The sequence below is a fragment of the Colletotrichum graminicola genome, assembly GCF_000149035.1.
Source record: "Colletotrichum graminicola M1.001 genomic scaffold supercont1.8, whole genome shotgun sequence".
In the NCBI taxonomy this organism is placed as follows: domain Eukaryota; kingdom Fungi; phylum Ascomycota; class Sordariomycetes; order Glomerellales; family Glomerellaceae; genus Colletotrichum; species Colletotrichum graminicola.
In genome coordinates this window covers 19,547-47,311 of record NW_007361012.1, presented here as the reverse complement: position 1 = coordinate 47,311, position 27,765 = coordinate 19,547, and the positions used below count along the sequence as shown (strand labels likewise).

General features: G+C 53.0%; 9 protein-coding genes across 9 annotated transcripts; 5 read left to right on the top strand and 4 right to left on the bottom strand.

Annotated features, from left to right (window-relative positions):
* Positions 1–270: 270 nt before the first annotated feature.
* GLRG_02699 (uncharacterized protein) lies at positions 271–2,167 on the bottom strand (the record flags this gene model as incomplete). Its single annotated transcript, XM_008093384.1, has 3 exons — positions 271–1,671; positions 1,729–1,924; positions 2,004–2,167. The coding sequence occupies 3 exons, from the start codon at positions 2,165–2,167 to the stop codon at positions 271–273; spliced, it is 1,761 nt and encodes a 586-aa protein (XP_008091575.1).
* Positions 2,168–3,372: 1,205 nt separating this feature from the next.
* Positions 3,373–4,976, top strand: GLRG_02698 (uncharacterized protein; the record flags this gene model as incomplete). The annotated part of the gene is made up of 3 exons (XM_008093383.1): positions 3,373–3,582; positions 3,638–4,063; positions 4,155–4,976. The coding sequence occupies 3 exons, from the start codon at positions 3,373–3,375 to the stop codon at positions 4,974–4,976; spliced, it is 1,458 nt and encodes a 485-aa protein (XP_008091574.1).
* A 93-nt stretch (positions 4,977–5,069) lies between these two features.
* GLRG_02697 (electron transfer flavoprotein domain-containing protein) lies at positions 5,070–6,185 on the bottom strand (the record flags this gene model as incomplete). The annotated part of the gene is made up of 2 exons (XM_008093382.1): positions 5,070–5,816; positions 5,892–6,185. 2 exons carry the CDS (start codon positions 6,183–6,185, stop codon positions 5,070–5,072), a joined length of 1,041 nt encoding a protein of 346 aa, XP_008091573.1.
* A 730-nt stretch (positions 6,186–6,915) lies between these two features.
* Positions 6,916–9,132, top strand: GLRG_02696 (SWIRM domain-containing protein; the record flags this gene model as incomplete). The annotated part of the gene is made up of 3 exons (XM_008093381.1): positions 6,916–7,030; positions 7,105–7,667; positions 7,723–9,132. 3 exons carry the CDS (start codon positions 6,916–6,918, stop codon positions 9,130–9,132), a joined length of 2,088 nt encoding a protein of 695 aa, XP_008091572.1.
* Positions 9,133–12,474: 3,342 nt separating this feature from the next.
* On the top strand, positions 12,475–14,358 carry GLRG_02695 (choline/Carnitine O-acyltransferase; the record flags this gene model as incomplete). Its single annotated transcript, XM_008093380.1, has 2 exons — positions 12,475–14,162; positions 14,232–14,358. The coding sequence occupies 2 exons, from the start codon at positions 12,475–12,477 to the stop codon at positions 14,356–14,358; spliced, it is 1,815 nt and encodes a 604-aa protein (XP_008091571.1).
* A 632-nt stretch (positions 14,359–14,990) lies between these two features.
* On the bottom strand, positions 14,991–16,896 carry GLRG_02694 (uncharacterized protein; the record flags this gene model as incomplete). The annotated part of the gene is made up of 5 exons (XM_008093379.1): positions 14,991–15,434; positions 15,496–16,003; positions 16,078–16,400; positions 16,465–16,738; positions 16,853–16,896. 5 exons carry the CDS (start codon positions 16,894–16,896, stop codon positions 14,991–14,993), a joined length of 1,593 nt encoding a protein of 530 aa, XP_008091570.1.
* Positions 16,897–19,059: 2,163 nt separating this feature from the next.
* On the top strand, positions 19,060–20,281 carry GLRG_02693 (uncharacterized protein; the record flags this gene model as incomplete). Its single annotated transcript, XM_008093378.1, has 2 exons — positions 19,060–19,072; positions 19,140–20,281. 2 exons carry the CDS (start codon positions 19,060–19,062, stop codon positions 20,279–20,281), a joined length of 1,155 nt encoding a protein of 384 aa, XP_008091569.1.
* Positions 20,282–20,510: 229 nt separating this feature from the next.
* GLRG_02692 (MCM2/3/5 family protein) lies at positions 20,511–23,391 on the bottom strand (the record flags this gene model as incomplete). The annotated part of the gene is made up of 3 exons (XM_008093377.1): positions 20,511–20,544; positions 20,619–23,229; positions 23,319–23,391. 3 exons carry the CDS (start codon positions 23,389–23,391, stop codon positions 20,511–20,513), a joined length of 2,718 nt encoding a protein of 905 aa, XP_008091568.1.
* Positions 23,392–25,303: 1,912 nt separating this feature from the next.
* Positions 25,304–27,293, top strand: GLRG_02691 (Exo70 exocyst complex subunit; the record flags this gene model as incomplete). Its single annotated transcript, XM_008093376.1, has 2 exons — positions 25,304–25,514; positions 25,591–27,293. The coding sequence occupies 2 exons, from the start codon at positions 25,304–25,306 to the stop codon at positions 27,291–27,293; spliced, it is 1,914 nt and encodes a 637-aa protein (XP_008091567.1).
* Between the last annotated feature and the right edge of the window lie 472 nt (positions 27,294–27,765).

The following is a 27,765-nucleotide window of genomic DNA, read 5'->3' as shown; positions in this document are numbered from 1 at the left end:
GGCTGTTTCAATCGATATCGGCTCCAACCCACTGAATTCCAGCAAGCCTCTAATTTACATCACGTCGTTCGTAACACAGTGGCCCGCACCAGGTATCAACATGGCCTGTTTTCTCCTCGGTGTCCTGACGAAGCTGCCTTACCATACAGTCACACTCGACGTTGGCGTCGTGAATGTGCCATCAAATTCCATACGAACTCCGAAACAAGATACCCTAATCTGCACCATTCGCTTCCATTCGTTGCCAGCGTCATTTTTGACCGAATAACCCTACATAACACTATAGCGCGAGTAGCCGCCATTTGGCACGGCAAGGCCTTCTTCGGCAACCTTACTACTCACATTGCGTCGTCCATAGGCTGAAGAGTACTGGTTCTTCTCGAAGTCGTTTCCAGATGACACCACTCGGTTGCTTCCGATCATGACGGGCGGTGTAGCAGGCTTCAGCTCGCCGTAGGGCTTCGAATAGAAATCGGACTCGGGCTGGATGGAGCTATCGCGATTTCGTGGCCAGGCACCAGGGGCGAGCGAGGAAGGCGTTTCGTCGGCAATATCAAACGTACCGCTAGCCCTTCCTGAATTGAGGTCCACCTCCGACAATGCGGTATCTTTCAGAGAGTAATATGGCGTCTTGGTTCTTGGCGGAGTGGCGTGAGGGTTGGATGCCAATGGGTTTGGGTGTGATATGTTTCCGACGTCGTTCTCGAAGTCGCTGCCGACGAGGTCATCCTCGTCACGCTCTGAGTCAGAGTTGTCTGCGGCGTAGGATTGGCCGAGCGCCTCGTACGCCTTGTTGTTTTTTCTCTTCTGCTCCGTCACGAGTGCAGCATCCATAGCACGATTCCGTTTCTGTGTGCGTGAAATAAGTGAGTCCGTTGCGAACCAGGTCTCTGTAAATTTTCCGGCGTTGCGGCCATCGCCCTGAGACGCCAGCATCGCAGCGGAGGAAATAGGTGATCGGGATGACTGAGCATTCGTTTCGTGAAGCGGGACTTCAGTATAGGAACCACGGTATGAGGAGCGAGGTGCAGACATACGCGCATACTCGCTGATGCCTGCCGAGTTGCGTGGAGGATTACCCGGGGTGATCTGGTATTGGCGGCCAGGCGAATCGGCGAGGGAGTCGCGGTTGAAGCTGGATGCGTCGGAGCCGGCTCGTGTGCGCTGGAAGGGGATACTTGGAGGTCGAGATACATCCTCATATGGGGCACCCGATCGGCGCCGATCCTCGAGGGGGGTTGACATTCGCTTCTCGCTATCGCCGCTTACAGATGTCGCAATACTGGATTTGTTTTTCTTGTGCTTGGCGCGGGTTGTGAGATGGTCTTCCAGGGGATTCATGTCCGGAGGCATCTGGGAAATCTTGCGGAACATAAAGCCAAGCCAAATAGAGATGCACAAGGAAATGAGGTGCAGGCTCCCAGCACTGATGAATGTGTAAAAGATAGCAGGGACGAAATAGTCTAGCAGGCTTTGGTCGGCAAGCCGCGTCTTCCATGCAGCGCCACTGCTGTGCGCATTAAGAGCACCGTATGCGTATAAGGGCATAATGCCTAGATCCGAGATGCTGGCGAACAGCTGATAAGCGGTAGAGGAAGTCGGGCTACGACCACCGGCAGGTCTCTGCAAGTGATAGACGGCATACAGGCAGTGCACTGTAGCGACACCCAGCTTTGAGGTTGTTAGCTCTATAGCGTGAAGAAGACATGGCAGATGTGAAGAACAAACCGTAATACGCATGACCCAGCTGGCGAGGGTTTCAATGTTGGTCAGCAAAATGAGCAGAGCAAGGAGCCCAGCGGCTCCGATGAGTTCGACGACTCTCAGGCCCAGCTGAACGAGCCGAATGGACTTGATCCAACTTTTCATCCTTGGACTGAGAGAGACATAGTTGTTGGATCGATGAGAAAGCACCAAGTGTGCACTGAAATGCCACGGTCAGTCAGTACTCTTTTTGAATGTTCCGACGGATACACTGAAGACTCTAAACGAGATGAACTCACTCGGGATGGCGATTGAAGACAATGAGAGGTCCTTCAGGCTTCGGTATGCGTGGTTTCGGTTCCCAGCTCGCTCGAGTCACGGCCTTAGGGTCAAACTTGGGCTCGGGAAAGCGGGCGTCGCGGTCATGGCTCACAACATTGTAGAGGTACGGCGGGTGAGCCATTGTCGCGGCCCTCTTGTTGTCTTGCTAGTCGAAGAGGGTAAAGTGTCGGGAATGCGCGAGTGGACTCAGTGTCCTGGCTGGAGTGACACCAGCTCAGCGAGTAACCGGGCCGAATCCGATGCGGTCGGGACTCGGTCTCTCTCTCTCTTTCTCTCTCTTTTTCTCCTTCTCTCTTGATCTGTAAGCCTTTGCCTCGTAATGGATGGGCAACGTTAACGAAGGAGGAGGATGCACAGCTAGATGATGGTAGTGAGAACGGCGAGATGAGGTAGTTTAAGAGTAGAATAATACAGTCCAAGACCACAACTAGGCACAATCAAGTCAAAGCGGGTCGAGGCAAGCCGGACAGATACCTCAAGCTCGGTACCTACAGTGCAACGCATCACCGTCATCAAGTTGTTTGGTCGCAGACAGAGGTTGCTACGGGAACGCAATGTAGTAGACCTCGGACTTGGCTGCAGCGCTGAAAGTTGTCAACCTCTCACTGGCCAAGGAACCATAGCGCGGGAGGTAAGACGGGATATCCACCGACTCCCCCCGGGCACTAGACCGCGATTGGCAAAGTGTTTAGCGCTTGAACCAGGCCTCCATGTCAGACAAAATTCGGTTGGAATCAACTTTGTTTGCAACAACTCCTATCTGAGCCTGTGATTTAATCGCTGCAACCGCCGCAAGGGACGAGCCGATCTTTTGTTATAGATAGTTACTGCGTAATTTCTCGGCTCTGGTTGCGTTATACCCTAGTTTGTACATGCAGCACGCTAACTTCTTTGGTCGTGCAGCTTCTGCATCGATATTGATGATCCGGAGACATCCGCCAGCATTCTACCACTGCCAGTCCCGCCCGCCGCCACAAGTCCGAACTCCGGGGGTTTTATCCGACAGCTTTCACCAAGACGCACTCAGTTTGACACCAATAGTCTACCACTCATTTTCTTATTATTCTTTCCTCCCAGATCGGGCTTAGCCCCCATCATCCAATTCCGTCTGACGAGTCACATCACCAAGTGCTATCGCTTGCAAGTGGTTTTCAACCGAAAACTGATTGGGCGGCCGAGTTTTTTTTTTCTGTTTTTCTTTTTTGATCCCGGCCCTTAACAACCACCATCATTGTCATGCTGCTATCCCGAGCCCGGTCCCGGTCGGGTCCTGTATGTAGCCATGTTCGGCCTCCGGTGGGCTCCAGCGGCCCCGGCTTCCGTCCGATGAGTACAACTACTCCTGCAGCGAGGCAGACACGTGGATCTGACACCCCTTTCCGCCTGGCTGTCGTCGGTTCCGGACCCGCCGGCTTCTATGCCTCTTACCGCGTTATGTCACAACTCCCGCAAACCAGGGTCGACATGTACGAAAGGCTGCCCGTGCCTTTCGGCCTCGTTCGGTTTGGAGTCGCCCCGGACCATCCCGAGGTCAAGGTTGGACCTCTTACAATGCCAACTGCAACATGCGCGCGCCACTGACAGAGGCCAGAATTGTCAAGGAAAGTTTGAGGAAGTTGCGAGCTCGCCCACCTTTTCCTTTATGGGTAATGTATCCATAGGCGACTCCGGTCTTCACCATGAAAGCTGTACTATTCCATTTCCCACACTATTGCGGAACTACGATGCCGTGTTGCTGGCATACGGGGCTGCGAAAGACAGAATTCTCGGCATACCTGGAGAGTCTGACCTCCATGGCGTGTATTCGGCCCGCCAGTTTGTCGGTTGGTACAATGGGCTTCCAGAATACGCCGGACTGGCACCAGATCTTTCGAAGGGCGAGGAAGCCGTCATCATAGGCCAGGGCAACGTGGCTCTGGACGTTGCCAGGATGCTCCTCGAAGATATTGACATTCTACGGCGAACTGACATCACGGAACAGGCCCTGGCTCAACTTGCGACATCTCGTGTCAAACGGGTCCGTATTGTTGGAAGACGTGGATTAATGCAGGCGAGTGTGATGGCGAGCTTGACGATGGCAGGGAACTCTAGCTGACGCTTTAGTTCAGGCCGCCTTTACCATCAAAGAGATCAGAGAGCTGATGAAAATCCAAAACATTGCCTTTCATTCCGTGGACAGAACCTTGGCCCCCCCAGACATCAAGTCGCTACCCAGAGCAGCGAGGCGCTTGATGGAGGTAGTCGTCAAGGGATCCACGGCCCTCCCAGACAATGTCGACAAGTCATGGTCGCTTGACTTTTGCTTGAGCCCTATTGAGTTCCGGGCCAGTGAAACGGTCCCTTCTGATGTTGGGAGCACCGTCTTTGAGCGGACCGAACTGTCTCACAAGTTCGACCCTGGTGCTCAAGCACGCCTTACAGGGGAAACACTGAGATTGCCTTCGGACTTGGTCTTCCGGTCTATCGGTTACAAGTCCGTACCCTTGCCAGGGTTCAAGGAAGCCGGTGTGGCATTCGACGATCGGCGAGGCGTTGTCATGAACGACGGTCGCGGCAGGGTTCTTAACATAGATCAAGCTGAAGTCTCTGACTCGATCCAGTCAGGAATAGCAAATGGCATATACTGCGCCGGGTGGGTGAAGCGAGGCCCAACCGGCGTCATTGCTTCAACAATGCAGGACGCCTTTGAGACAGGCGACTCGATTGTGCAGGACTGGCTATCTGGCTTGCAATTTCTCCCTCAAGTCAACGCAAAACCCGCTGCTGGCTGGGATGGCGTCCGGGCGGAGATTGGCGAGTCTGCATCTAAAAGGATTGGATGGGACGATTGGCATAGAATAGATGACGCAGAGAAGGAAAAGGGTCGAGCCGCAGGCAAGGAGCGGGAGAAGTTTACGTCAACGAAGGCCATGCTCGAGGTTCTATCGTAAACAGCCACGCCAAGTCGTGTAAATCAGGTTTGGGGGGAAACCAGTCAGCCACCCGCAAAGAAGAAATTTAACCCATTTCTGTACATTACAAAATCATTGCTGCTTAATCTTCTCAGTCAACTCGGGTACCTTGTCAAACAGATCGCCAACCAGTCCCACATCCGCCACTTGAAAAATTGGAGCGTCCGCATCTTTGTTGATAGCTGCAATAACTTTGCTGTCCTTCATACCCGCCAAGTGTTGAATAGCACCGGAGATGCCGACGGCCAAGTACAGCTGAGGCGCAACAACCTTGCCAGTCTGGCCAACCTGAAGGCTGTTGTCGGCGTAGCCACTATCGACAGCAGCTCTTGAAGCACCGACAGCAGCACCCAGAGAGTCGGCCAGGGGAAGCATGACCTTGTCAAACTCCTCCTTGGACTTGAGACCTCTGCCGCCAGACACAACCTTGCTAGCAGTTGAGAGGTCCGGCCTGTCAGACTTGGCAAGGTCCTCCGACACCCACTCGGTAGTGGACTGAGACTTAGGGTCAACGCCATCCTCGACCGCAGCCGAGCCGCTGGCGACTTCTGCGGCGGAGAAGGCCGTGCCGCGAATCGTGACAATCTTGATAGCATCGGAGGATTCAACGGTTGCGATGGCGTTGCCAGCATAGATGGGACGGACGAATGTGTTCTCGTTCTCAATGGAGGTGATGTCGGAGATTTGCTGCGAATCCAGGAGGGCGGCAACGCGAGGCATCAGGTTCTTGCCAAAGGCAGTGTGTCCGGCGATTATGTGAGTGTATCCGCCCTTCTTGATGTTCTCAACCAAGAGCGGCGCATAGTTCTCGGGCAGGCCCTAAACATAAGATTTGTGTTAGTAGCCTATTTTTGTTGTGTTCTTCTTTTCTTTCCTGTAATGGGCAATGCCGACCTTGTCATAAGCGGCGTTTTCAACCGCAATGATCTTCTCAACACCCTCAACCTTGGCCGCCTCATTGGCAACACCCTTGATATTGCTTCCCGCCACGAAGCCATGGATGGGGCCACCCAATTTCTTCGCAGCAGTGATGGCGCTCAAAGATCCATGATTCAACTTTCCCTCCCTCTGCTCCAGAATCGCGAGGGTGGAAAGCAGATGTCTTGCCGACCTAGATCGGAACCCCAAAAGCCCACTTGACGCCGCAGCAGCCCCGCTGGCAGCGGCTCTTCGAGCAAGAAAGAGCATCGTCGCTTGCGCAAGCAAATTTGAAACGTACTATGTAGATCGTACTCGGCGTGGAGGGGCAATTGACGAGGCTCGGCGTGAACTGAGAGACTCTGGATGAGTGATGTGCAGGACTGCAAGTTGTAGAGGAGCGGTTGGACACGGCCCGAGGTTACTACGCCGAGTTCGCATGAGGCCTTCCAGCTGCTAAAAGTGCCGTCATCAATGTCAGTGTTGCTGATAGGTTGAACCCAGGGGTGCACTTAGTGCAAGCTGAGTCGCGTCGATTGTTCATTTGGCCTGAGGAAGGAGCACTGGATGACCGCTGGAATCTTACCAAGTACGGTATCTCCACGTGACTCGCTGCATATCACGTGGTAGGCTGGCCAGAGCGCTCCGCTTGCCGCTTCCTGCCGTTTACAGCGAGAGGTGTGCATTGAACGGGGCTAACTCTCAGAGAGTCGCCCTTTGGAGCAGTTCCCTCCAAAGCATCGCGCCAAAATTTCTCCAGGTCTGACGCGACTCCATAACCACCCGAACTCGTCAACGTTCATCGAAACCACGCGCTTTTGGAGGGGCAACAACTGTGGGCTCCATCATCCATCAACCAATTTCAATAGTTGTATGCCGTAGGTTGATTCATTCGTGCAATCTGCACCCCATTCTGCGCGACGCGGTGTCGAGCATCTTCGCGACTTTTTGTCCATCTTGATGCTCGCTTGCTCCTGAGTTTATTTTACCAGAAATCACTATGGAGGACCAATCGAACTACGGAATCTCCAACGCCGCCTCTCCTGGCAGCAACCCAATCCTTTCGCAACCGCCTCTGCAACCTGTTGCGTCCGCGGCAGGTGACGCAGCTGAAGGTACGTGACAGCGTCGTTCTGAATGGCAATGTCATTGCCAAGGCTTCGGACGCCATCTAATAATCTTGTTACAGACGTCCAGATGACCGAGGGCTCTATCGCCGAACCCGATATAAAGCAGGACAGAGCAACACCTGCACCAGGTGTCGCGTCTGACAACCCCTTAGATGCCCCCGATGGGCCCGCGCCTGAGGCTACCCAGGACGAAGAAATGGGTGGTTCTCGCGACGAAACTAAAGATGGCCAGGCTGTGGCGAAGGATGGCGACGACGCTGCTACCGGCAATGATGTTGACGGGCAAGATTCTAAGACCAAGGAGACCCTTGAATCCGCAGCTCGGGAGCATCTCATCTCGCAAACGCACGCCATAGTCCTGCCGAGCTATAGTACCTGGTTTGACATGAACACCATCAACGACATTGAGCGTAAGGCCATGTCTGAGTTCTTCAACAGTCGCAATCGCAGCAAGACCCCTGCCGTCTACAAGGACTACCGCGACTTCATGATCAATACTTATAGACTGAACCCTGTGGAATACCTCACTGTCACGGCCTGCCGGCGTAACTTAGCTGGAGATGTTTGCGCCATCATGCGCGTTCACTCCTTCCTTGAGCAATGGGGATTGATCAACTACCAGGTACATATTTCCATGATACACGCGCATTTTACAGCACGAACTAACGTGATTGCAGGTCGATGCGGAGCAACGACCTTCGCACGTTGGCCCTCCCTTCACTGGTCACTTCAAGATCATCTGCGACACACCCCGTGGTCTACAGCCCTGGCAACCATCTGCCGATGCTGTCGTTTCGACTGGGAAGCCAAACGCCGACACCGAAAAGAAGGCTACAGCAACTCCTATTGCCAAGGGCGATCTCAACTTGGAAGTCAGCCGGAACATTTACGAGGCAAGCGCCAAGGGAACGAAGCTCAACAAAACGGAGCCTAAGACCAATGGCGAAACACCTGTGACTAATGGCATCTCGGGTGTTGAAGAGGCTACGAAGACGCCCATTGTCAAGGTCAACTGCCACACCTGCGGCATCGACTGCACCAGGTTATATTATCACAGCTCGCAGGCCGATCCTAACTCTAAGACCAAGTATGATGTCTGCCCAAGCTGCTATCTCGAGGGCCATCTTCCCGGAAACCAGACCAGCGCTCAGTTTACCCGCATGGAGAATCCCACCTATACAACTGTCCTCGATCGCGACGCGCCCTGGAGCGATGCTGAAATCCTACGGCTACTTGAGGGCATCGAGAGGATGGATGACGATTGGAATGAGATTGCGGACCACGTTGGCACCCGAACGCGCGAGGAGTGCGTCTTGCAGTTCCTGTCTCTGGATATCGAGGGCAAGTACGCGGACTCAGACCTCGCCGTGAATGCCCCAACCGGCCTTGCGATGCTCGGACAGCAGGGCGGTCATCTGCCTTTCAGTCAGGCGGACAACCCCGTCATGTCCGTTGTCGGCTTCCTCGCAGGTCTCGCAGACCCTGCCAGCACGGCTGCAGCAGCTAATAAGTCAGCGGAGGAGCTAAAGCGCAAGCTTCGTAGGAGACTCGAGGGCGATAGCTCTGAGGAGCAGGCCGCCACCAATGGCAAGGGCAAGGATAAGGATGGTGACTCTATGGATATTGATATCCGACAAGACGTCACGACCACGACCACGACCACGACAACAACGACGACTTTAGCGACTATTCCTATGGCCACGATGGGTGCTCGCGCTGCTGGCCTTGTATCACACGAGGAGCGTGAAATGACGCGGCTAGTCTCTGCTGCAGCAAACCTTACGTTGCAGAAGCTGGAGCTGAAATTAAAGTACTTCAACGAGATGGAAGCTATCCTTCAGGCAGAGCGGAGAGAGCTCGAGCGCGGCCGGCAACAACTGTTCCTGGACCGTCTTGCATTCAAGCGCCGTGTCCGAGAGGTGCAGGATTCACTGAAGACAGCCGTCGAAACTGGTGGGGATCAAGGCCTGAAGCTGGCGCAAGATGTGATGACAGATGGTGCCAACCTCACATTCCAGGCAGCGCCTGGGCCCGGGGCGGTGCAGCCACTGAGCAGTGAAGGACAGATCAAGAGCTTCGAGGCCTAAATTTGGTGTCTCTTTTCTGGCCGGGGTATCTTGGGTCATGACAGTGACAAGGCCGAGTTGTAGTGGGTCTGTCACTGTTCGTGTCCGCACGTGCGGCAGACGGGGAGGAGTGTTTTCTTTCCAAGGGATTTAGGTTGACGCAGACCAGGAAACGGCATGAATAATTGCGGTGAGTTCATCAAATCCGGGTGATTTTGGGCGTCGGAGGGGTTTCAATCTGCTGGGCGACTTATCGTCGCCTTGTACAAATGTATTAGATAGTCATGTTACCCAGTCACATTTGCTGTCATTGGCGCACTTTGGTCCGTCAACGTGCTGTTGACGGTCCATGTAAGCCGTCTATTACTGGTCCACTGCTTGACGTATGTGGGAGATACAAGCATGATTCATCGGCGATCTGAACTGGCCAGCCCATGATTCGATCTGCGGGTCATGCTGGTCAAAGTTGTGCCCATGCCAGAGGTGTTGAAGGTCTATTGTGATTGTCGTGATAATTGGAGTGTATTGTCACATGCAATGTGGATATTAGACACATGCAAAGAGTTTTAGATATAGAGAGGGCAAGCCACGCTACTTGTGTTGCCATTTGTGCTGTAGCTACCACGTACCTTTCAACGTTAAGATGGTTCGTAACTGGGAACAGGCACGCCAAATTGGAATCGGATGCGTACTAACATCGCCAAGCGAAAAGCTGCAGTCAGGTGGCACGGGAAGGATGTCTTTTTCACCTACTCCTTCTAAATCCTTCCTTTCCCGCCCGCCACTCCATACAAGCTCGACAGCCTAGGCTGATGGAAGGAATAAAATGCGGAACATGACGAGAAAGTGGAGCAAGGTCAGGTTGCGCATCGTCGTGTCTATGATCACCCGTGATAGGGAAGCGCGGGGGAATATTAGGCCCGTTCGTCCGGGACGTGGTTAGACTCGTGGGCTTCGCTGGAACCTCCGTTGGTCCAGTCCGACCCAGTCCGGTCGTGTACTCCTGTCCGCTGCACCGCAGAAGTGCAGCAGAGCTGTCTTGGCAAAAGGCTTCTCGATTCCTACCCCTCTCGCTTTTCGCAGATGGTCCGGACCCCCTATTGACGCAATATGTTGGATTTGGGCTAAATGGAATCCTGCCGAGGCTCGAATGACATAGAGATAGATGGGGAGTGTTGCAGGTCATGGCTCTAGACGAGTAGGGAGGCAGACAACGAGCTGAAGTGTTCTCGAGAGGGCTGGTCCCGGGGAACGGGAACGGGCCTGCTCAAGTACCTACCTAGGTGGTTTTCGCCCGATGCATACCTACCATGTACTTAGTTGGGTTCCTATGTACAAGTCAATCGAATGACGCTTAGGTAAGTCCGCCTAAAGCCTATGCTCATCGTTGTGGCTGGCGATGAATCTTTTCTCGTGCATGGAAGAGCGGAGTATACTCGGCACAAAAAGTACGGGGTAAAGACGCGCAACCACCCCTGTTTTACCTCGGCTCAAGCGAATATCCCACCGTTGCCGGCTGCATCGCACGCGACCGAGGAAACCTGCATTACCTAGCAAGGCCGCAATGCAAAGGGGTCATCCAGGAGGCAGTGTACTGATGTGTTTGGATTCTCGAACAGGTACATGAGGGTTGTTGCATGGGTTCAAAGCCTAGATACGGGGGCCCGAACTGTCATCTGTTGCGTTTGCACATTCCCCCATTTCCACCTCCGCCGGACACTGAACCGTGTAAGGCCATCAGGTACCTAGGTGAGTAGGTAGTAGGAAAGGTTCTGCGCAATGTAAGCCCCGGCATCCGGACCGAGTCAATGTATTCCAGCGCGGACAGTGCCTCAGAGGAAAGGAAGAGAGGATTAAGGGGGGAGACAAGAAATGAGGGTGCGCCCAAGGCCAACACCATCATCACACGTACATACCCAGCCTACGCCGACTTTTCTCTTGTTCCCTCCCTCTGCCTTCCTCTTTTCTCTCCTGTCTACTTTCGCTCCATCTCCGTTTGTCCCTTCCTTCGATGTTTCTCGGGCTAAGTTGGCAAGAAGTTCCATCTGGCTGCGTTACACCTGAGTTCTTTCACCTCGGCACGACTGAAGACCCATATCCCCACGCCGTCTTCCCCACATCATCATCAACCTTTACCTAGGTACCTACCTAGTTTACGCTAGGTAGCCACCCTGTCACCTGCTGCCGTTGGCCACCCATTCTATCCTTCAACTACACCTCGGGAGTCCGGCCATCGACCATACGATTCACTAACTATCCGTACCTTCCTTGGAGAAAACCAAGTAAAGCTATCCCAAGCCGAGGAGGTATCGTCGATAAGCGACACTTCTTCTTCTTTGCAGGAATACGCTCCGTCGCTAGATTTCCTCACCACCGAGAGCTTGAAGCAGCACATGGGCAATCCCCATACCCCGTTCCCCCAAATCCCCATAGCCGACCCCCCTGTACTGAGCTGTAACCGCGTGCTTGACTCCTCTCCCTTGGCTCCTCCACCAACCTAAGTGGGAGAGAACAAGGATTCGAAAGGTACCTCGCCCTTGACACACACTAAACACCAACCCCCAACCACGCACCCTTGCTCGATTGACATAATAAAGCCAGTCCCGCGTGGCATCTGGCTTTTTTGGCTTGTGACAAGCAGCTACTTGCAGTCCATTCTTTCTTGGGCTCTTTTTCTACCTGTCGCCCACAACGGCTAGCCTAGCCTCCGCTCCGATCCACTCCGAAAGCTGACTGACTAGACTTGCTGCCGCTGCCGTCTACCGTCTGTCCTACCGCGGATCTTTCTGCGGCTACGTGTGCCACTGCAACTGCAACTGTTTGGACACACCAACCACACACGACTACCACCACCACCACCACCACACGTCTTCCCTCTTCAAGAACTGGTCATGTCGGCCGCTCTACGAGCTTTGGAGGCTAGGTCTGCCACGGTACGAACGTCGTCCTGGAGAAACCTAAGGTTCAATCGTCCTGTAAGTTGTCTTCCTACACTTTGCCTGGCGCACTGCTCCCGAGTCCATATATCCTCGGCTCAGTCCCATCATCCTTGATCCCACCCCGCTCCGCTTGTTTGACTGGCTCCATCCGTTGTTTTTGGCGTCTCTTCCCACAGACACCTGTCGCCTCTTTTGCTTCTTTCCCCAATTTGTGCCCTCGAACACTCCATTGACCTTACCCCAGACCTTTGCAACAGCCATGTCGTCCACCACGAAACGGAACAGCAGTTCTCTTCCTTCCGGTACGTTTCGCTGCCTCTTGTTGCGTCTCTGCAACGTCACCAATCCGATCCAAGCGTTGCAAACCCGTGCAGTTAACCGTTCTCGGACCGTCCTCGGGCGCCATGATTTGCTTTGAACAAAAATGGCTGACGTTTGCTCGCACGCAGGATATGCTGAGGATAAGTCCAAGGGCCCTATGTTGAGATTCCAAGACTCTCTGCCCCGACTACCTGTGCCTACGCTCGAAGAGACGGCCGCGCGCTATGTCAAGACACTACACCCCCTTCTCTCCGAGTCCGAGTTCGCCGCCAGCAAAAAGGCCGTGGAAGAATTTGTCAAGGCCGGCGGTATCGGCAGCAAGCTCCAAGAAAAACTGCTGGCCCGGAGAGAAGACCCTGCCAACCGTAACTGGCTGTACGAGTGGTGGAATGACGCGGCATACCTGAGCTACAGAGACCCTGTCGTTCCCTACGTCAGCTACTTCTACTCTCATCGTGATGATCGTCGGAGAAGGAACCCTGCCAAAAGAGCCGCCGCCATAACCTCGGCTGTACTCGAGTTCAAGAAGCAAGTCGATGACGGCACCCTCGAGCCCGAATACATGAAGAAACTGCCCATCTGCATGGACAGCTACAAGTGGATGTTCAACACGAGTCGTGTTGCCGCAAAGCCTGTCGACTACCCCGTCAAGTTCTCCCACAAGGATCATAAGTACATCATTGCCATCCGCAAGAACCAGATCTTCAAGATACTACACGAGGTCGACGGCAAGCAGCTCAATGCCTCGGAGCTCGAACAGCAGTTCAACAAGGTTTACGAGCTGGCTCAGAGAGTCCCTGCCGTTGGCGCGTTGACCAGTGAGAACCGTGACGTCTGGGCCGATGCGCGCGAGATTTTGCTCAAGGCTAGCCCGAAGAATGCTGCTGCCTTGGAAGTCGTCGAAGCGTCTTCCTTTGTCGTCTGCCTTGACGATGCCGCTCCTGTCACTCTCGAGGAGCGTGCGCGCCAATATTGGCATGGCGATGGTGCGAACCGCTGGTACGACAAGCCGTGCCAATTCATCGTTAATGACAACGCTACTTCGGGCTTCATGGGAGAACACTCTATGATGGATGGAACCCCCACACATCGCCTTAACGACTTTATCAACGATCTCATATTCAACAACAAGATTGATCTCTCTGACCCGTCGATCCGCTCTAACCTGCCGGACCCTCAGGTCGTCAAGTTTGAAGTCACCAAGGAAGTCCAGGCCGAGATTGACCGCGCCAGGAAGGACTTCCATGATGTCATTAGCCAGCACGAGCTCGCCGTCCAGGCCTACCAGGGCTATGGCAAGGGCCTGATCAAGAAGTTCAAGTGCTCGCCCGATGCCTATGTCCAAATGATCATTCAGCTAGCCTACCATAAGATGTACGGCAAGAACCGCCCTACGTACGAGTCGGCCGCTACTCGCCGCTTTCAGCAAGGCCGTACCGAGACGTGCAGAACGGTATCGGATGCCTCTGTTGCTTGGTGCAACGCTATGGCCGACCCCAATGTCGAAGATAAAGACAAAGTCGACCTGTTCCGCCAAGCTATTGACTCGCACCTCGAGTATATCACGGCTGCTTCAGATGGCAAAGGCGTCGACAGACATCTCTTTGGCTTGAAAAAGCTCCTAGAGCCTGGCCAAGAGCTGCCGGCCATCTACCAAGACCCTGCCTTCACGTACTCGTCTTCCTGGTATCTGTCGACTTCGCAGCTCAGCTCCGAGTACTTCAACGGATATGGATGGAGCCAGGTCATTGATGCCGGGTTCGGCATTGCCTACATGATCAACGAAAACAGGTATGACAGGAAACTTATTTACTGCATTGTACTCTCCAAGCGGTCAGCTAACTGGCACAATTCTCACAGTATCAACTTCAACGTTGTCTCCAAGGGTCTGGGCAGCCAGCGCATGAGCTTTTTCCTGAACGAGGCTGCGGGCGATATGCGCGATCTTCTCACTCCCACCATCAAGGCAGCCAAGGCTAAGTTGTAAGAACCGAAAAAGAAGTATAAGAGTAAGCATGGAGCTAGAGGCGGAGAACCTAGTCAGGGCCGAATGAAGCAGGGAGAGAGAGAGAGAGCGTGTGTGTGTGTGTTGTCCCGGACGAGTCCTGAATCTGCGATTTGTATGTGGGCGGTCAGTTTTGTTTGACATCGATACAGTAGAAGCATTTCCGCAACGTGATAGACGTGACAAGTGGTGTCGGCACCACGGCGATCAGTTTGGTTGTTTTTGTTATAAATATTCCCATCATCTTATATTTTCACCGTCTTACATCATATATCGCCAATGTACATGTCATGCCAGCATTGGCATTGGCGGCAGCGAAAGCCGGGCCATGTTCCACTCCATCTTATTTCTACCACCCATCAACTTAGTAAGTATAGAGGGGAAACGCTTGGCAGGGCGCTGAAAATGTACGCTGATCTAACCCGAAAAGAAGGCAAACTCAGGAGGATGAAGATAAGGGTGACAACGGGGTCAACGAGACGCCATTGACAATTCTAAACAACCACCAGTGTTACTTGAGTGGGGAACCCAGGTCTTCATCTGGAAACCGCCCCTTTCACTGCCAACGCTGACTCCCATAGCCCTATATGCGGCAATAATCAAATCGTCCGACCTCATCCAGAATGACTGACAATCTCGTTAACGAGGTCGCCCTGGCTTTCATCGTAGTAGGAGCAGATTTGCGATGGCAGGGGCACTTCCTTGTAGTCCTCGTCTTCCCCTGAAATAATGTTGAGGTTGATGCCGGAGGACTTGCTCGAGAAAATCTTGGTCCCCGTACTCTCTTTGCTAAAGTAAACTTGAGCGCCGTCAATTGAATCCATCAATACAGCCGGTACAGCCCCCATAACCTGCAACGCAAAGTTCTGAGACTTGATGACGTCCACCGTGGACACCAGAGATTCCACAATCAGCGACAGGCGGCTCGAATTCTCAATGGTGACAGCATTTGCCTTGCCCTTGACAATGATGGTGGTGTTGCTGCACTTGCTGATCAAAATAGAGTGGGAGATGGATGCATCGATCTCGATAGGCTCAGGCTCCTTTTCAAAGTTTTCCTAGAACCGACAGGTCAGTTTTCGCGTTACACTACGACTGGGTTGACAGGGCAGCCCATACGATAGTCCACTTATTGCCCTCGAGCACCTTCTTTGGCGGCTTCTTGACGCGCATGCTTTCCGGCTTGGGCTTCTTGCCCGGAGCAGGGCTCTTGCCACGCACTGAGCCCTCTCGCTCAGATACTGTCGAACCTGCTCGAAGCGACGGGTTCTTGTGCGTCATTTCCGATCTGTCAACCTTGCGAAGACCCTTTGTAACAGCCTCGCCCTTGTTCAGCTCGGAAAAGACAGCGCCCAATCCACCTTTTCCGCCCGGCGTTTCTTCCTTGATTTCAAGAACGGGAGGTGGCCCAGGAGGCGGGGGTGGAGGGGGCAAGCCGCCAGCGGGGGGGGGAGCAGGAGAGGCGGAAGCGGCAGCAACAGAAGCGGACAGAGACTTGGCGACTTCCTGAGCAGGCTCCCCCTTAGGGTTCCAGGGTATGCCGTTGGGGAAGTGTTGCTTGACATAGTCGGTCAGGTCGCGGAAAACTTGATAGAAAGCTTGGACCCATTCAGTCTGCTGCACATCCCTTGAAGACAGTACGTTAGCTACATGGGCCCATTGTGGTATCAGGGGAGAGTAAGCCAGACGAGGCATTCTTACTTGTCTTTTTGCTCTTTCAACACCCTGTTGCCGAAAAACTGCGCAGAGCCGAGTGAGTCCTCGACGTGCTTGTAGGGACGGTTATCGACGGTAACCCATGCGAGAACCATGATGCCCTCGGCAACAGCGCTCAGCTGGCTAAAGACAGCCGATCCTCGGTTGGACTCCTTGATGTTGCTAACAGCGACGAGAGCTTCGTTGATGGGTTTAAGGAGGTCTTGGTATACAGCCATCTCAGCACCATTCAGGTCAGGCTTCTTGGCCTTGGTAGTGATGAGTAGGAAGTTGCGCTGGGCTTGGAAACCCTGCAATACCTTGGCAGCCTGTGGCACATACTTGTGTCAGCATTGGAGTTGGAGTCAGTGGCATGAACAGACGCAAACTAACCTGGTCAGCAATGAGACCCCCCAGCTGCTCGCTGATCTTGACATATTTTTCAACCGAAGTAGCTATGAACTGGTCAAACTCCTCGACGGACTCGGGGACCGGCTCAGGGGGCGCCTGGGGCGCAGCGACAGCTTGTGGCGGCGGGGGCGGGGGAGGCGAGGCATTGGCGACAGTAGGCGGCGATATAACAGATTGGTTGAGGGAAGTGACAGCTTGAGGAAGCTCAATGGTCGAGGTAGCGATGTCTTCAAGTCTAGCTGTAGCAGCTTCGAGACTTGTTTGGGGGTTAGCCTAGGGCGAAAGCAGGAACAACGCGGGACCCAGTATTATCCTCCTCCCGCAGGTGGAAGAGGGGGGGATCTGGCCTGTGGAGAGGTGGTCGGCGTACCGCTTGATAAGAGTTGTGAGGTTGTTCATGTTGTTCGTTGCCATGTTGGACGAAACAAAGAAGGCCAGGCTTCTTGAGGGGCGATCAGGGTTGATGGAGAGAAATATAGGTCGGCAACGGCTCGGGGGCTACGACGCGTGGCAGAGATGGTCTGACGAAGAAAGTCGCAGGAACTTGATGGTAAAAAAGGCCAGCTTTGCTTCCGACAATGGGGAGCTTCAACACAACCAGGATTGAGTAAAGATTGTTGAAGAGTGTCCGGATAATGACAATCTAGCATGAGCATATAAGCAATAGGGCGTCGGTGTATGGATCGATCGGGCGAGAGCTGGACAAATGGGTCGGAGGTTTCAGCTAGCGCGGAGCTGCTGGGATGAGATGAAATACACTACACCTGGCGAAGAGCAAATGGGTAGCGGCTTTGGAGGGATTTGTAGATGGGGACAAAATGATGATAATGGGTGGATAAAGTGTTTTGGATGGGTATTGTCGCAAGCATCTAATGTCATGCCAGACCACGACTCGTCCTATGTGTGGGGAGGTAGGTACGTACATGAGCAGCTGCGCACGCCACGTAAGGTACTACCTGCAGGCAAGCAGGCAGCCAGCCAGCCAGCCAGGTACATCAAGCTTAGGTGGGGTCACGCCAGAGGTGATGTATATCTGCAAAGGAAAGCACCTATCCCTACTAGGTGCCTACCTAGTTAGATACGATAGGTATGTGATTTTGATGGATGCAACCCACCAGAGGTCATTGAGTCCTCTAACTCCTACTTCTCTGTACGTGCACACAACATTCTTGACAAACCCAGCTCAGGCAACTCTCATGCGCATCGTATGACAACGGATGAACTTTGTCGCATCCAACCACTTCCATTGGATGCCTAAATAGGTACCATCTCAATTACTAGGGAACCAAGACGATATATCTTGATATGGACGATGGGACTAGACCTCAACACTGAGGAGCTCATTATGCCTCTCTCGCCTTATCAGATTTTAATCATGTAAGCCAACTGCTACTCGGGTCAGACAAGCAAGAGAAGGCCAGTTTGCTTGTCATGATCCAGGACACCCTCATCAGGAACGCAAGGCATGGCCTGAAGCTGTTTATTAGAGCCAAAGTTGAGACATTCAATTGGGGGATCAGGCCGCCATGGGCGCCGATAGCGAAACTTGTTTAGTGATTCTTTCACGGCCTCCTAAAAGAAAAAAGACAGAAAAAGAAAAAAACTTCGCCAGGGACAGAGGCGAGGTCTAATTTCACTGTAGGGTTAATTCCCCAAAGCAAACCCATCTCAATGAGTGGCGTGACAAAGCTTCTAGAATTTGCCTGGAGCTTTTTGCTGTACAGTACCAGCTCAAAAGTCTTGTTACAGCAATAAAGACAGCCAATAAAAAGCTACAGTAGGTGGTTAGGACATAGGGTCTTTGGTGACGCACTGTGAAGTGACCTCGAGCTATTAATGGGTCCTCTCTTCGACTCTTCTTTGGGTTATCCTTATTGCTGTAACAAGACTTTTGAGCCAGTACTGTAGGCTTATCCATGTGGGCTCACCGCGGCGCCCATGCCCAGCTCTGGCTCTGGCTCTGGCAGGAGACGGCGGAATCCTCGCTTGAGTTGCTCTTCACAAGCTACCTGCCTCGTTGCCTGTTGTCTGATATTGATAATCCGTTAGTCTCTAATCACTCACTCACACCCCCCTACTTCTGGTGTCGCCGAGAGCGATTTCCCTCGTCTCATCTCACCTGTATTCATCCTCCCACAAGGGCACGCTAATGGACCAGCCTGTCTGAGCACCCACCCAATTCCGCCCGTTCATATGCTTGCTTCTGTCCACAGGTGCCTACCGACCCGGATTCGACCAACCGTCCTTAACAGACAACACACCAATAAGTGTCGCCCACTTACTCAAGAGTCAACGCTCACAAAGTTCCACACTTTAAATTGCCTTGTCGTCTACAGCATCAAATTGCGATACCACCGTTGTGGAAGAAAACACACAAATTACTCTTTCAGGGACACATCAATCACGCCCTACCAGCAACTAGTAAATCCTGAACGACGCGCTTGCTTTCGTACCCTAGGGTCCACTGGCTGCCGAGTTGATGTCATGGCCGATAACAATCCACAGAAGCGGTCAGAGGAACAACTTACTGATGAAGAGTTCACCGCGTTGCCTCCTATTGATTTCGTGACATTGGGCATGTTCATTATTGGTGAGAAAGATCATCTCCCTTCTGCCCACCAGCACACAAGTTCTGCACACACTGACATGGACTGTAGATGAAATACACTTCCTGCCGCCTACGCCGCCAGTCTATGACATACTTGGGGGCGCCGGATCATATGGTGCTCTCGGAGCCCGTCTCTTCTCACCCCCTCCATGCGCCTCTTCTGTGGGTTGGATTGTCGACAAGGGCTCCGACTTTCCGAAGTCTTTGGGTGACCTCATCAGCAGCTGGGGAACCTCTGTTGTGCTCCGTGATGACCCTGAGCGCCTGACCACGCGCGGATGGAACGGGTATGAAAGTGCCGAAAAGCGTGCTTTCAGATACACAACCCCAAAGAAACGTCTCACCGCCAACGATTTGACACCCCATCTGCTACTTTCCAAGTCTTTTCATCTTATCTGCTCCCCAGCTAGATGCAGAGATTTGGTGACAGAGATTACCTCGTCCCGCAAGCGTGTATGTCCACCGGATGTGTACACTAAACCCATTTTCATATGGGAACCCGTACCGGACCTATGTACGCCCGATGAACTTCTCAATTGTACGAATACCCTACCTCTTGTCGACATCTGTAGTCCGAACCACTCCGAGCTGGCGGGTTTCATGGGAGACGATGGCTTGGACGCGGAAACCGGCGAGATATCCAAGACAGCTGTCGAAAGATCCTGCGAGCAGCTCCTCGCCAGCATGCCTCTTTCATCCTTCACGCTTGTCATCCGTGCTGGCGACAAAGGTTGCTATATCGCTCGGAATGGGGGTCGCAAGCGCCAGCCAAAGACAAAAGACGGCATAGGCTCGAAGCGTCGCCGAAAGGATTACACGAGAGGCGGTCTACAGCCCGACACCGACATGGAAGCATTGTTCGCCGGCCTGCTTCAGGATGACGAAGGTGTTGTTGTTCGCGAAGAGATTGAGGTGGATTCCGGCATGGAGCAGTGGATTCCTGCTGTGCATAACGACCCCGCCAAGGTACTAGATCCAACTGGTGGCGGCAACACATTCTTGGGCGGCCTCGCCGTTGCGCTCGCAAGGGGCAAGAACGTCGAGGAGGCTGCATTGTGGGGGAGCGTCGCTGCCAGCTTTGCTATCGAACAAGTGGGCTTGCCTCAAATGGGCCAGGACGACGAGGGTAACGAGATTTGGAATGGCGTCAGGGTGGAAGACCGGCTTGCTGAATTCAAAAGTCGTTTGTAGAGAGAATAGAAGTATAATAAACGTGGCCCTATTACAGAAACCTGTATTTGGGCCAACGAGATGAAATGTGGCATTGACGCCAAATATTGTGTTCGTTTAATTGGTTGTGAACCTAAGATACATGGCTCGCTGATCACTCGAGAAAACCTCCTCCGGACGCCGCCTCCCTGTCATGAGCCTAACGCCAGCGTCTATCCACAGTCAACTCAACACATCGTGCGACGAAATGTTAGATCTTGTATACAAGCTCGCCATCAGTGTACCTGCTTCCTCGTTAGCCTTAAACATTTACGAATCGATGTGGAAAGGGGGGGGACGATAAATCCGGGGAGCATACATGATCTGGTTTGCTTCGTCCATCTTCTTCAGAGCCTTGACAGCCTCCTGTTTGCCAAAAGCGCCACCACTGCGAGACTGCAGCTTCTTGTTGACGGCTTCAATAACAGCGTCAACGTTGGCCGAATCATCGTCAAACAAGGCCGAATTGAGTAACTGGCCAAGAGCGCTCCTGAACGCCGTCAGTCGCTGAGGGGTGATAGGCTCGTCTGCAATGGCGAGACCGGCTGTCTCTGAAGCCAGTTCATCCTCATCCTCAGCATCCTCTTGCGACTGCGAAGGCAACTGTGACACAGGCACTGAAGAAGCAAAAGATGTCTGAGTATGCAGCGCCGCACTCGAGGAATTAGCTCCACCACCACGACGGCGCGAAGTCCGGGGAATGGCGTCATGTATGCCTTCTTCTTCAACACCTTCTGTGTCGGGCCGTGTTGCTGACTCTGCATCGCTTTCCTGAGCAGCTCCATTGGCACTATTATCGTGCCGGTCGTCAGCGGCGGCTCGAGGACGCGCAACACCTCTTGTAGATCGCGTAGGTCGCGCGGCCGAGGACCTGGCAGCTGAGCTTCTGAAGTTCCCGTCATCATCGTCCTCGTCAGAGGAGCTTTCTTCGCTGGACGAAGCAAATTCTGTGGTTCGAGTCTTTCTCCGCTTCTTTCTCGACTCATCCTCCACCACCTCTTTAAACAAGGCGAAACGAAGGATTCCCTCGGCCGCAAGCGCGTCCCGCTCGTCCACTCTATTGGAAAGTCGAGACTTGGCATGAGCAGTCGCTAAACGAATCAAAGTCTCCAAGGTACGAACAGTCAGAGGACTAGTTCGGCGTTGGTTGCCCTCCATCTCATCGTTTCGCAGACCAACATATATGTCAGCGATGCGGTCTGATGCCGCCTGGGTCAGAACCGGGCGGATCCTAGTTTTGGCGTATTGGATGTATTTTTTCATAAAAGGGATACTGAGTACCTCGGGCTTCTTGTTCGCTCCGCGGCCAGACGTCAAAGTGACGCCAGCGTGAAGCATCGCGTCAAACTTCTCGTAAACATCAGTGGGTCGCTGAGTATCGGTTTGACTATTTAGAGCGACGCCGAGGGATTGACCGGCATTCTCGCGCACTGGTGCACCTTCTTCGGTCCCTGGTTGACGGTAGCGGTGCATCCGTAGAACGTGCTCTGAGACCTGTCGATCTCTCGTATCCTCAATGTCGTCGGTGACGACGAACAGAAGATCGAAACGTGACAAAAGAGAGTCCGGCAGGGCAATGTTCTTGTGCGGATCCTTGCGGGTGTCGTACTGTCCGAATATGGGGTTGGCGGCGGCAACAACGCTGCATCTGGCGTTTAGTGATGTATGTATACCGGCCTTAGCAATGGTGACAGTTTGCTGTTCCATAACTTCATGAATGGCAACTCGATCGATGTCGGACATCTTGTCGAACTCGTCAATGCAAACAACACCACGGTCGGCCATAACCATAGCTCCGGCCTCAAGTCTTCTTTCTCCAGTCTCCTTATCCGAAGTCACAGCAGCCGTTAGACCAACACCAGACGAGCCGCGACCGGTTGTAGCTATGGCAAGCGGTGCCGTATTAAGGACGAATCTGAGAAGCTGGGACTTCGCTGTGGAGGGGTCGCCCACCATGAGAATATTGATGTCACCTCTTAAGTGGGTACCGTTCTCCAGGTTCTTTTCCATGCCACCGAGGAGCATCAAAAGGATTGCCTTTTTGATATAAGCGTGACCATAGATACTGGGGGCGAGTGACTGGGACAGCAGATCAAGAAGGTTCTTTTTCTTGGCGACTTTGTTGATGTTTCGAATGTCGGTATCAGTGATTATGGCGGTTGCAACACCTCCCCCAGACTTTGAAGACAGAAGAATAATGTGATTGGCAACGATTACCGTCTTGAACAGGGCGCTGTTGTGGTTTGTATTCCGGTTTCCAAGAGTCCTGTAAATGCCGACAAGTTGGATGCGGTCGCCAGGCTTGACCTTGTCCACGAGGTCATCGTCGAGTATCACGTCTACACCACGGGGTAGCTGACCGGCAGGGGCACGCTCGGGCATCTCCTGGATAGAAACAGTCTGATGGTCTCTATAGGTGCTAAAACCGTACTCGGTGGTGAGGGGGTTTCCTTCGTCGTCCTCCTGCGGATAAGCGCTCGACGTGGTAACTCCATTGGTCATGGTCTGGTCCTGGTATTCGCGGAAGTGGAAGACGTCCTTGGCCTCATTGTAGTGTACACTCTTCACAACCTTTGGGCGAATTAAAGAGCATCTGGTGACTATGCCCTCAAGGGACACCATGCTGTTCAGGTGTTGCGAGGACAGCGTGCGGGGGTTGCAAGCATTCATGCCAAAGCTACCGGCCCAAGCGCAATAGTATGACACATCGTTCAGTTTTTCGGCGTCGCCAGACTGCGGCAAGGTCTTGACGATTTGCTTGAGGGCATGATTGAAGGCTATACTGTAGTCGAAGGGATCTTCAAGGATTCCTGAGGCGAGTTCAGGGTTGTGGGCACGGAGCTGATCAAGATTGACGACGAGTCTCCTCTGGTTCTTCTGCAGCATCAAGATGATGGCTGACCTGTAACTGCGCCCTTGAGAATCGTTCTCTATGGGGACAGAATAATTAGCATGCGAATACGACGACGGATGACGCAAAGGGAAACCGATGGGTTCTAGCCAGACGTGAATAACATACGAGGGTCAAGAAACTCTTGGGCTGCGCGCACGCGGTCCAAGGCGGCTGCGTCCTGCAGCATGAAGGAATCCATGGCGACAACTGTTTCCAGGTCTCAGGAGCGGGAAACGGAATAGAGAAAAGGCAAAACTAAGAAAAGGGTATCAGCAGCGCAAGTTGGTGACAAAAAGCGACAGTATTGAGGTGGGATGGAAATTGCGGATTGGTATGGAGTTGAAGGGTGGTAAGAGGAGGGGGTCCACCATAAAAAGCGCCTATGCATAGGTAGGTAGGTACAGAGGTGGGCAGGTTAGACTGGTTACCCAAAAAGAAAATAAAAGGAGGGGACAATTTCAACACTAAAACGCGACTTGACGCGTTTATGAAAATGGCACGCGTTAATTGATTTGAGGCGGGCCCCCCTGCCCGTGTGGCTGGTGTCCAAAAGTAGAAGTCCTTTTTCTGTCACCTAGCGGGACTCAACACTGACCTAAGTGAACGGTGTAAGTACCTAGGTACCTGCGGAAATGTCGCTTCATGCTTTACTGCAATATCGTCTGATTGGACGTATCAATGCAGGCACATGGGATGATAGGTTAAGTATCCGTACCTAGGTACCTAGAAGGGCACTTGTTCCGTCTCCAACTCTCAACTCTTCACTCTCAACTCTGAAGGCTTACCAGGCACCCAGGACACTACAATATCCATCCCTTCACTGCCCCTCCCCTGTCATTGTGCGTATGATCTAAACTACCTACAGGTATGTTCTCTCCTACTTGTGGGCACATTGCCTGATTCTTGTTCTTGCGATTTGAGCTCGCGGAGCCTTTCTCCTACAGCTCGTTTGAGCCGTCCTAAGCATCGGAGGCTAGAAATTGATTGCTATCACCGAGTGCCCTTGTTTCACATGCGCACTCCTTCCTCACTTCAACGATGTGGTCGTCCACGGGAGGAAATATAAAGGCTAAGACTCGGTACATGACATCGCCCATATCAAGTGACGCTGGTTGTCCTGCCACATTCGCGTTGCCACTCATCGGCATAGCCTTCTCCGCCTCGGCCCATAAAGGACTGGTATGCTAACAGCACGAACCATGGGGACAGACATATTTGCTCCTACATCGTGCAGCTAACTCTAGTTAGCCACGGCAAAGTTACCTACTGCCGTTACATCCCCGTCCTGGCATGTGCTTTGCGTCTTTTATCTCATGACTCTTGCTTATCCACCCTTTGGCGCCACTCATATGCTGCTCAAGATGGTCCCCAAGTCCCTTGATGCCGTAGAATTTGCCAGTGGCAATCATCCAGCTCTTCTTCGCCGTATGAAGCACGATTTGCGCAGATAAAGACACCATCGAGTAAGTGGCTTCTTGTGTAATTATGCAAAGAATCAGCTTTTCCCGAGTAGTCGCCATCGACGGAAGCATATGAGTAGCACTCGATAAATAAGGCGTGAGACTGCTGATGATTGGCGTTTGACGTTTCATACGTCATTCAGAGTAGATTATAGCTCTCCGTCTCACCTTGAAGATACCTACTCTGTCAATGTACGGCGGTGCACAAACCCGGTCAGCCATTGCACAAATAATCCATCCCTAGGTACGGATACTTGGTTCATCCAACCTTGTCTTGAAGGCAAACCGCCTGCAGGTTACCTTAGCCATACCTAGCAACTCATCCAATCAGGGCCCATTGGCCGCCGCCCGCCACCCTACCCGCTCTAGCTTGGGAATCAATACCCAGCGAAGTGCAGCTGACAGCGACTTTACTTTGACTTCACGCCTACGGAACTAACCATATCTTATCGCAACAACTACCGCACCGCTGTCACGACCACAACATCGACAAACACGAGATTGGCGACGTCCGCCTTCCTCCGATTGCCACCCTGTTTCCCATGATTATTCGTGTGTCAACAACGGGGCGCAGTTGATTCCACCTTACCCTGTCACTGTCTTTACAATCACAACTATCCTAGGCTGCAGGCGCAAACGAAGGAGCACATCATGTCCGTCGGCGCTGCGACCAGTCGTCATGCCGCCGACGAAGAGGCTCGTGCTGAGGTTGATGTGCTGAACTCGCGGCTCGAGAAGACCTCCCAATTGACCAAGAAGATCCAAGCATGCATGGGAAGGCTAGAATCTACTGGCAAGAGCGTACGCGAAGTTGCTGGTCCGCTGAGTGGGGAGACAAAGAAGCTTCAGGTCCTAGGTAACAGTACGACCGTCTGAAGACGCTCCCTTCTAGGCCGTCCTCTCCTTAGCTAAACTGACTCTGGGCCCCTCTCTCGCAGACATCGATGCTGTCCTCGCTGCCATTGAGCGCCTCCGCCAACCTGCCGATAGCAAGAACGATGAAGAACAGATCATTCGTGCCGGCCCCGACAAGGCTGGCCTTTCCAGCTTCCTCGCCTCGATCAAGCGCTTATCCAAGGCCTTGGCCGACATGCAGGCGTCCAACCTACGTGCGAACCAACAGACGATGGCAGAACTGGTCCGCTTGATCAAGTCGGGCAACTCACAACTCGAGAGCCACTTTGACAAGTTACTCCGAGGAGAGACCCCCCGCTCGGTAGAACCGCTCCATTATATTACAAAGGATATGCCATTCCCGGTTCTGTCCCAGGACAAGGTCGCGCGCCTCGGCTTGGTAAATTCATACATCTCGAGTAACCATCGCCAAAACGGCGGTGGTGCCGCTCCTCAAGATTCCTCAACGGCCAAGATCTATGCTGAAATACGTGGCCCCTACATTTCTTCAACATTGGCCAATCTGGCTGCTGCCAGTGTTAATACAACAAAGAAGAAGAACCCTGACGCCATCTACCGCGCCGGCACCAATGGTATCAGCACGTATGCGCAAGCTATGGAAGGTCTGTTTCTGGCCGAGTACGACAACATCTGCAGCATCTTTACACGGGAGGACTGGGGCCCCCTCTTCCAGGCCACGTGCCAGGCCGCCATGGCGGAGCTTGCCCGCACTCTCCGAGAATTAAATAGCCATATCAAGGGTCACCTAAACACAGATTGCTACCTCGCGTATGAGATCACCGAGATCATGTCGGGCCTATCGAGTAACCTGGAAACGCGCACCGGCGAACTCAAGTCCTCGCTTGCTGCGGCGCTCCGGCCCGTGCGAGAGACGGCCAAACTGACGTTGGGAGAACTGCTGGATGACACAAGACGGAGGATTGCTGCGATGCAGACACTTCCCCAAGACGGTGCACCAATACCCATTGTATCTGAGACGATGCAGCGCCTACAGACCATGGTCGAGTTTTTACGGCCAATCTCGAGTATCATGTTCTCCTTAGGTGATGGGGGATGGAAATCCAGCGTAGCCACTGACGGACGGTCCACGGACGCGATTCCAAGTCTCGCCTCATTCGACATCGGTGCTGACGGCAAGGAAATCTTTTCGCATTATTGCTCTGACACGGTTGATATGCTCATGGCATCACTTGACCAGAAGGCTAAGATGGTTCTCAAGGGTGGCCGGGCTGTGATTGGTGTATTTCTAGCTAACAGTGTTGTTATTATCGAACGAATGATCCGCGATTCGGAACTGGCACCTCTTCTTGAGGGACGGATGGGTATGCTGGACCAATGGCGCAAAAAGGCGACAGCCATGTATACCATGGACTGTAAAGAGGTGTCGACACATTTGTTTGATGTCATTCACACAAGCAAGCAACGGCCCACTTCAGGGCAGGCCGACTCAGCTTCCATCCTCAAGGGTCTGAGCAGCAGGGATAAGGACAACATCAAGGGCAAATTCCAGGCGTTCAATGCGTCTTTTGATGAGATGGTCAGCCGGCATAAAACATACAATATGGAACGGGAGGTGCGACAGATGTTCGCTCGGGACATTCAGCAAATGCTCGAGCCTTTGTACAACCGTTTCTGGGATCGATACCATGAGGTAGACAAGGGCAAGGGTAAGCACGTCAAGTATGACAAAGCTGGAATAGCCGCCGTTTTCATGACTCTATATTAGGCAAAGGCTTTGTTTGTTAGAACAGGGCACATGTGCCCCCAGCTTGTTTCTTTTTCATCATGAATTTCGTTTCCGTCTTGGGACTGGCGGGGCGTTTCGGTGATGAGCACCAACTCAGCGTTCGATGGATGGGTTTCTTTGGGACTGTAAGCCTGGTGTGGCCTCTGATATAGAAGACTAGTCGTGGCGCCGCGCCGAGACCCGTTGAGCATGGCAATCTCATGGTTTCTATGACGCCCGTATGATAAAGGCTTTTTTCCCCTAGCAAACTTGAAGCTACCAGAGCATTTGAGCGTCCCGGTGCTTTGTCTCCTACTATGCATTCGCATGTCGTACTGGGAAGGATTAAGGATGCTTCTGAATCGAGCACCGGTGCGTTCACAGCTGTAGGTAATACAAACAGGAAGGCCGCAACTGGACGCTGTATTCGCAGGTCTAGCTAGAATTCCATCCTCTTCACACAAGGCCCTCT